This window comes from Primulina huaijiensis, chromosome 17, assembly GCF_012295235.1.
Source record: "Primulina huaijiensis isolate GDHJ02 chromosome 17, ASM1229523v2, whole genome shotgun sequence".
Classification (NCBI taxonomy): Eukaryota; Viridiplantae; Streptophyta; class Magnoliopsida; order Lamiales; family Gesneriaceae; genus Primulina; species Primulina huaijiensis.
The window spans coordinates 16,595,626-16,604,872 of NC_133322.1; the positions used below are offsets into that span (position 1 = coordinate 16,595,626).

At 33.8% G+C, this 9,247-nt stretch overlaps 2 protein-coding genes across 2 annotated transcripts; one reads left to right on the plus strand and one right to left on the minus strand.

The window, feature by feature from the left end:
• Positions 1–1,149: 1,149 nt before the first annotated feature.
• Positions 1,150–3,495, minus strand: LOC140962263 (protein NRT1/ PTR FAMILY 5.6-like). The gene is made up of 4 exons (XM_073421111.1): positions 3,281–3,495; positions 2,904–3,121; positions 2,246–2,790; positions 1,150–2,157 (listed from the first exon to the last, which is right to left on the minus strand). Exons 1-4 carry the CDS (start codon positions 3,420–3,422, stop codon positions 1,287–1,289), a joined length of 1,776 nt encoding a protein of 591 aa, XP_073277212.1. The 5' UTR covers positions 3,423–3,495; the 3' UTR covers positions 1,150–1,286.
• Positions 3,496–5,848: 2,353 nt separating this feature from the next.
• On the plus strand, positions 5,849–6,172 carry LOC140962649 (uncharacterized). The gene has a single exon (XM_073421598.1). The coding sequence runs from the start codon at positions 5,849–5,851 to the stop codon at positions 6,170–6,172; it is 324 nt and encodes a 107-aa protein (XP_073277699.1).
• The last annotated feature ends 3,075 nt before the right edge of the window (positions 6,173–9,247 follow it).

The window sequence follows — 9,247 nt, forward strand, 5'->3', positions numbered from 1 at the left end:
GGCAAAGAAAATGAATTTTTCATATGCAAGCATATCCCGATGAACATAATTTATGAAAATGATATGCAGATTACTATCAAAGAACATTTGAACCTTGGATTAATCAAAGCAGGAATATCACCATAAAGAAATACAGGTTTTCTGGTATGAAATCATGGTGAGATAAAACAAACAAACAAACAAACTTAGATTGGTTATTAATTATCAAGAAATTAGTAAAACCTTGAAGTTTAGTGGGTATTTTATACCTAGTAGAGAACATTTGAAATATTCTTTAAATACGATTATAGGTCTAGATTTTATTTCATTATTGAAAAAAGATGAAAAATTTACATGGGCAGAATAATACACAAAAGAGCTTAGTCAACTAAATAAAATTTGTAAAAACTTCCAAAAATAGCTATTCTTTAAGATAAAAATAATATGATATCATACACAAATACTAGTGATCATTGATGGGCAACGGTTTTAACAAAGCTCGCCTCCGGAGCAGAACAATCATGCAGGTATTGCAGTGGTCTATTCTCAGAAGTAGAAGTTGTACGATGAAATATCAATCAAAATTAATTTATTATTTTAAAATAAAAAGGCATACCTTCAAAATAAAAAAAATTTAAAAAATAAATAGATGCGATTAATTGTGCTTAAGCACGCTTAATAAAAACACCTTAATTATTAATTCGGTCAAACTACAGTTTGACCGCTTTATCCGAAGCGGGGCGTTTTTGCCGATCTTCAAGCTTAAGCGCGCTTAAGCGGGCTTTTTAGAACACTGATATTGATACACATGGATCAAAATAAAAAGGAGATCAAGTAAGAAGATAATGCAATATGAGAATTTCGAATTTTTCATTTGTTCACATATAACTTTCGATTATTTCAAAAATAGTACAGACAAGCTGACACAATTCAAAAATATTGCAAATGATATTTCCCAAATTCACTGCTGAAGGCTGAAGCTAACGTTTTTTGTGTGCCATGAACCCTGTGGAAAATAGGTGTGAAACTAGATATTAACATACTGCAATTAATCTTGTTGTTTTTCTGCTGGATATACCTAAAGTACTTGTAATATATATTTTGATTACTGGATTTATTTCACCAATAACAGAAAAAAGTACACACTGTGTAACAATAGTGCAAATGATATTTCCCAAAACAGCCTATGTGATATATACTGCATCGAACAGAGTACTGCATTTCACAATGTAGTTCAAATCTTTACACAGACATCGACCAAATCCGAGCATACTACATAGGACTTATGAAACATTCAGGCTTGAAGATTAAGATACAGATTTTATATCATCTCCTTCGTAGCAATCAACAACAGCCACTGCTGATGTCCTTACATTCTTGTATGAATAACGCATCGCAACAAACGTGAAGATGACGAGATTTCCTGCTGTAATACCAGCCAATAACCAGTAAAAATAGTCGAGCCGGCTGGTATTTAAATCCTTGCCGAACCAACTTTTGCCTCCCTTATCTGTTGCACGATCCACTAATGTGATCAAAAGGCTGCTAAGAAAGTTTGCAGCACCAATTACACTAAGGTATAAACCTATTCCCAAGCTTCTCATAGAATCGGGAACTTGATCATAGAAATACTCTTGTAGTCCAACAAGAGCGAACCCGTCTCCTATACCGATTATCAAAAACTGAGGTGCAAGCCAAAATACGCTCATTGAAAGTGATCCCTTCAATGGATTTTTCTCCACGATGTCGAGTCTCTTCCTCTCAACCAAGGCTGCTACTACCATTGTCGTGACAGAGAAAACCATCCCAATACCGATCCTTTGGAGAATATTGATGCCTCGTTCATTTCCGGTCACTTTTCTCAAGAATGGAACGAGGATCTTGTCGTAGATTACGACAGAAATTATCATTCCAATGGCGGCCAGAGCGTATATGGAAGCTGGAGGGATTTTGAAATTGTCGGTGAGTTTAAGGTTAAGAGTTGAGCCTTGTTTTATGAAGAATGTGGAGGCCTGTGCTACACAGATACCAAATGGTAACGTGGTGAGCCAAATGGGGATCATGTTGATTATAAGCTTCAATTCTTCGACGTTTGTTACAGTTGCAAGTCTCCATGGATTTGGTTTGCTTGCTGCTAAATCTTGTGTTTCATCAATTATTGCAGCTTTGTCAAGAAACCTGGTACATAGAAATAGAAATTTATCATTGTCTTATTCTCTTCATGATCTATGAAACTTATTACATGGAGTTATCTCAAGAATCTTACTTAAGACTCCTGGTGTGAAAAAGAAGCCTTCCATCAGTCTTGTCTGATTTGGGAACCTCGTAAAGTTGATCCGGTTCTGACGGAAGTGAAAGATTTCGCTTCGAAATAGCTGCCACGAGAACCTGCAGCAGCTGCGTTAAGGGACTTCCAGTGGGCTTTCGGAATCGATAAAACGGCCTACCCAGGCAAAATATCACTATACTAAAGACCATCACAGCTGTAAGAATTATATCTCCTGCAGCCCAGCTAACATGGTCTTGGACGTACACAATCACGGTTACGCCAAGTATCAGTCCCGAACAAAGCCCGAAATTCCACCAATTGAAAAAGGACATTTTCTTTTTCCTCTCTTCATCGTGATCGTCATCAAACTGGTCAGCTCCAAAGCTCTCAAGTGATGGCTTGTGCCCTCCAGTGCCTACTGAGATCATGTATAGCGCAAGGAAGAAGAAAATCTTGTGGATTTTTCGAGGTTCTTGGCACGTTCCCGAGTCACACACTTTCAATCCTGGAATCACTCTGGACATTGTCAAGAGAAGCAACCCCTGTTTTCACATGAAAACACAAACATTATTCATTGTATGTTTCATGAAGTCATACAAATTCTATTAGCTTATTTGAACTGATACTACAAAAGCTTTTCAAGACGATTTCCTACCACGACATAAACCACAGATGAAGCTAGAACGGTGGAGAAACAACCAAAGTAAGCATCAGCTACGAAACCCCCCAATAGTGGCATCATAGTGGTAACACCAGACCAGTAATTAACACTCTTTGCAGCTGTTTTCAGATCTTGATGCATCACCTTCGTAAGATATATGATTAAACTCGTCGTGAGCCCGAAATAACTCAACCTCTCGCTAAACTCAATGCCTGCAAACAAAAAAAGAAACATAAGCTCAAATCTGTTAATAACTTCAAATTTTCCTAGAAGGATATATTATAAAAAGCTGTTTACGAATTAAATTACAGCAGCTACCATGTGTTATTTGTTCACTGATATATTACATTATTTCTTGAATTAGTCTTTACCTATAATGAAAAGGGATGCCTTCCATGCACCGGTGGAAGCACGAAGAGGCACGCGTCCTTTATGATCAAAGGAAGAATCACACACCCATTTTTCAGAATCCGCTGCCACGGATTCTTGTTTCTTTATTTGCTCCAACTCCATTTCTTAAAAAAAATTTTTGACTGAAGATATATATATAGATAGCTTATTAGTTTGCTCGTGGTTTCCATGCTTGCTCGCTAACTACTCCTTATATAGGAAAAGATTCCAAGGTTTTTAGGTGACTTCTCTTGAATTTTCCACATCACTGCTGGCCAAGATCATGATTTGAATAAATTAACTTATGGTAAAAAAAAAGTCAATAATGATAATGATATATAGTGAGAAAATATTTGATGAACCCCACTTTTTGTCAGCAGTCGTTGTTGGTCCTAATTACTAAGAGAATATCATTCATTCTCTTGTTTAAAATTATACTTGCTTTTGCATATCAAATTAAAGTAGATTTGATAATTATGTGTTAGCTCGAAATGTCCACACTAGCTTATTGAGCATACTTCATTAATCAACTATATATGTCTCACTTTCCTTCCGCAACTTTAAGTTCGAATAACATTGTAAAACTCGTTTTCGTTACAAAACAATCCCTTCTTGACACTTGATAAATTATTCGAATATGGAATGTAATTCGGTGGGCACGAAGCTAGGATCGTGACTCGGTTTGGATTTGTGTTTGTGTTTAATAGCTATATATTTGTTAGGTTATAAATTCAAGAGATGTTTCATCCTCAAAAGTTTGTAGATTAAGTAGTATAACCTTATAGGTTTATAAGTTATTTTTTATTAGTTTAATATTCGATACAGAATAATTGTAACAATATTCCATTCCTAAATAATTATCAAACCATTGGTATATATACAATTGTTTTTTTTTTCTGTTTTGGTTACAAATTTGTCTTTTTTTCACTTTTACAATTTCTTTTTGAGAAATTGATAAACTAATCAAGTTTCTTGAAAGGGAAAGGAAACTTTTTCTCAAGTTGTGTGGTCGGTTTGATCTGAATACGAGCATGCACGTCGCAGGTTCATTGTAGGCTAGTTATTTAAGACTTTGTGATTGGAATACACACACACACACACATATATATAGACTTTTTTTCCTTATTTATAACGAGTCGATTGAAGACACATCGGCAACCAATGTGTACAATGAACAAGTATAAATCAATTTTATTTATAATATTTAAATATGTTGTGGTTTGTCTATTAAGTTAAGTACAAAATAAAGTGATCAATTAATATTTTAAGCTATTGGACTTTAATATATCTAATAGATTGTGGGTCTTTAATGTGTAGAAACATAAGTATAATTTCTGTTTTTATAATTGGTTAAAACAAAAATGTCGAAAAATAATGATATATACATTATCTATAAATGGGTCATGGTTCTCGGATCGTATGTTATTATGTCAATATTCTTTACTCTCATTATAGAAAAAAACTAAGAATTATCAAGAAAAAAAGCGCGTAGATATGGAAGATCAGGAAGTCGTTTTTAAAGCGTATCCGGTACGCTTCCACTTAAATTTTTAGTCAAATTCTTAATAATTTAACATGATAAATTCTGTCGTTTATGAATTTTTGTGGTTTATGAATTTTTCTCAAAAAATGGTATCAGAGCCACTCATGCTTGAATAATTGAGATTTGTTTAAAATTTTGGATATATTGGGTTCCATATCTCGGAAAGAAAAAAATTGAAATTTGTTTATATGGCTTCAGATCTGTAAAACATCCACATGGTTTCTACAGCGTTCCAGTACTAAAAAGGTGGGCGATTCACACAAATACTGTTTTTCAAGATTTCAAGACAGCGTCGCGCGCCACATTTTGTCCGGGCAGGTGCAAGGGCGTGACCAAGCATGCTCGGGCAAAGACAACACGAGGGCCCCCCCTCCCCCCACAGCGTATGTAATTTTCTTGGTAAAATAAATAAATAAATTTACGGTTCAGGTTTATTCGGTTTAAGTTTAAATTCTATATTATTCAAATAATGATAAGGTTATATGTATTTTAAAATAAATAGATTGATTGAAATAAAATGTAGCCAAAGTGAAATTTTTTGTGGAGACTGATTTTATTTTGAAATACAAAAAGATTTTGTTATATGTGATTTATATGAATATTGATCGGCCCAAAAGAAAGTTAATATTTAATATAATTACATATGCACTTGTGATGTAAACATGCTACAGTTGCTCGGTTTTTCATGTGAATAATAAAAAGGATCAAAGGAAGGTTGTTATTTAACAAGATAATTAGTATCAGTGTTTGACTATCATTTACAAGTTAATTTTTTGTCCAGAGATAAAATATTAATGGAATTCTTGGTATCCTTTTTATTGAGTCTATATTATTTGAATTTATTGATTATTTTATTGGGATATTTGGTTGAGCATGTATATTTATTTTTTGTTCTTTATTCATATTTAACTCCCATAAAAATTCATCTCAAATAAATTCTATTCCTATGTTAAATGACCCGAACTTTAAATCGTGGCAAGAGAATTTACTGATAGTTCTCGGAATCATGGATTTGGATATTGTGATAAGGGTTGACTATCTTCATGTCGTTACTGATAAGAGTACCTTTGATGAAAAGGAGTTTAAAATGTGGAAAATGTTGAATCGCATGTGTATGATAATCATGAAGAGGTTCATTCCAGAAACATTCAAGGCCACAATGTCTAGTGACATTGTTATGGCTAAGGCTTTCCTTCATGACTTCGAAAAGAGGTTTGCTAAAAGTGAAAAATCTGAAATTGGTAAAATTGTTGCAAGACTCGTTTCAATGAAGTACAAGGGTAAAGACAACACGAGGGAGTACATCATGGAGATCTCTCATCTTGCTTAAAGATTGAAAGCACTGAAACTTGAGATATCTGAGGACTTTCTAGTGCATTTAATTTTGATATCTCTTCCTCTACAGTTCAATCAGTTTAAGATGAGCTATAATTTTCAGCAAGAGTCTTGGTCTCTGAATGAGCTCATCTCGTACTACAGATATACATCCTCAAAAAATAACAAAAGAATCCTAGTGAATCTCAAAGTGCTGGTTGTTTTTTCTGTGGCAACGATTGTCATATAAAGAAGCAATGTAACAATTATCAAGTTTGGCTTGCTAAGGAATGCATGATTCGTAATATAGTTTTTTTTAGGTTAATTTAACTTCATTGCTTAGATATACGTGGTTGATAGATTTTGGTGTAATAACTCACATCAGTGTGTATATGCAAGGTTGTCTCGATTGACGAAAATCAAGTGATGCTGAAAGATTTATTTATGTTGGTAACAGAAACAAAGTTAAAGTTCAGACAATAGTAAAATTAGATTGTTGTTAAATATTGAACTATATTTGGATCTTTATGAAACATTAGTTGTATTATATTTTAGATGGAATTTGATGACAAATTTAGTTACGCTTGCTCATTTGGAAATGAAATATTCAGTTTCTTATATTATTTAAAATTGGTTGGTTTTGGTTCTTTATTAGGATACGATAATATTTATTTTTTGGATATTATTGCTATATTTTAATAATTAGTGCAAACAAGTAGAGGCATTAAAAGAAAACTAACCAGTGAGAATTCAGCTGCATTCTGGTACAAGAAACTGGGTCATATCTTTGAAAAGAGAATAATGAGACTTGTGTCAAAATAAATACTCAAACCTTTGATTACATATATTTTAATAATTGTGTTAGTTGTATAAACGAAAAATAAACCAACAAAAGGATATTTGGAGGCAACAGGAGTTCAGGCATCTTAGAACTTATACATACTGATATTTGTGGACCATTCTCTTTCGAATTCTTGAAATGGTCAACAATTTTTATAAAGTTCACGAACGATTTTTCAAGATATGACTTCACTATCTAATTCATGAAAGACACAGTCATTGGATGTATTCAAAAGTTATAAAGATGAAGTTTAAAATCAATTTGTCTAAAAGATTAAAGGCGTTAAATCTGACCGTGGTGGTGAATACATGGTAGATATGACATTCAGTTGAACAAAATCCAGGACATTTTGCAAGATTCTTAGAGGAATGCGGTATCGCCCCACGGTACAATATGTCGGGTTTGCCCACTATGAATGATGTTGCTGAAAGATGAAACAAAATGCTTAAAGACATGGTAAAGAGTATGATTAGCCATTCTACCTTGTCAGAATCACTCTGGAGAGAGGCAGCAAAGATTGCAACATATATTTTTAATGGATTTCCCACTAAGGCAACGACCAAAAACCCCTTATGAACTTTGGACAGGAAAAAAACCTAGTCTTAAGAATCTTCATGTTTTAAGATGTCCAACTGTTAAAAGCCTAATGAAACTTTTCCCGTCGCCCCGCCCCGGCATATCGCTTGAAACTGATTCAAGAATGGTTAGTTGTTATTTTATTGGATACTCCAAAAGATCCACGGGTACAAGTTTTTTATCCCACGAGTAAGTCGATTTTTGAGTCGGGAAATGCCCAATTATTTGAGGATGTTGAGTTTGCGGAGGATATACAATTAGGGATGTTGTCTTTGAAGAGGAATGTGTAAATATTCCCATGTATGTCTTGAGTATTGATCAGAATTATATTCCACACTTTGACCAAAACACAATACAACAAGACAATATTGGAGATCATCCCATTCCAGATGAACAAACTCAAGTATATCCAAAACCTATGTCATTAAAAAGATCCACTAGAGAGCGGAGAAATGCAATGCCGGATAATTACATTGTATTTCTTCAAGAACACGAGGCAGATAGTGGAATGATGGAGAATGATCCTATCAACTTATGTCAAGCCATGGAAAATTCTAACTCCCAAAATTAGAATGATTTCCATGAATGAAGAGATAAATTTCATGAAGGACATTGACATATGAGATCTTGTCTCATGTCTAAAGATGCAAAGTTTATTTGTTGCAAATGGATATTTAAAATAAGAAGGATTCGAAAGGCAATGTTGAAAGATATAAGGTTCTTCTTATCGCTAAAAAAATATACACAAAAAGAAAGCATTGATTATAAAGAGACTTACTCTCTGGTTTTTTCAAAAGACTCTTTAAGGATTTTAATGTTTTTGGTGGTGCATTTTTATCTTCAGATTCATCATATGGATGTAAAGATTGTGTTTCTAAGTGGTGACATTTATGAGACGGTTTATATGATGCAGCAAAAAAAATTGTATCCAAAGACACAAATAATATGGTTTGAAAATTAAAGAAATACATCTACGGACTCAAACAGACATCTCGACAATGCTATTTTAAATTTCATCAAGTGATCATCTCGTTTAGTTTTGAGGTGAATTTTGCCAATGATTGTTTGTACCCTAAGTTCTGTGAGAGCAAGCATATTTTTCTCGTTTTATATGTTGATGACATCCTACTTGCTAGCAACGATATAGAGTTGTTGCATGATACCAAGATATTTCTAGATAAGAATTTTGAAATGAAAGATATTGGTGACGCATCTTTTCTACTAGGTATCCAGATACATCGGAATAGCTCTTGAGGTACTCTTGGACTATCTAAAAAAGGCTATATCAAGAACATTCTCAAGCGATATGGGATGCAAGACTGTAAACTAACGGATACCATTGTGGCTAAAGGAAACAAATTTAGTCTCAAACAATGCATCAAGAATGATTTTGAGGATAAGGAAATGCAGAAGATTCCTTATGCATATGTAGTAGGGAGTTTGATGTATGCTCAGGTTTGTACACGTCCAGATATTGCATAGTGATAGGAATTTTGGGAAGATATGTAAGTAATCCAGGAGAAGAACATTGGAAATAAGTCAAAAGTGTTTTAAGGTACCTGCAAAGAACAAAGGATCGCAAGCTTATATATCGGAGGTTGGATCAGCTTGAGATCACAGGGTATAATGATTTCAATTTTGCTGGATGTCAAGATAGTATGAAATCTACGTTGG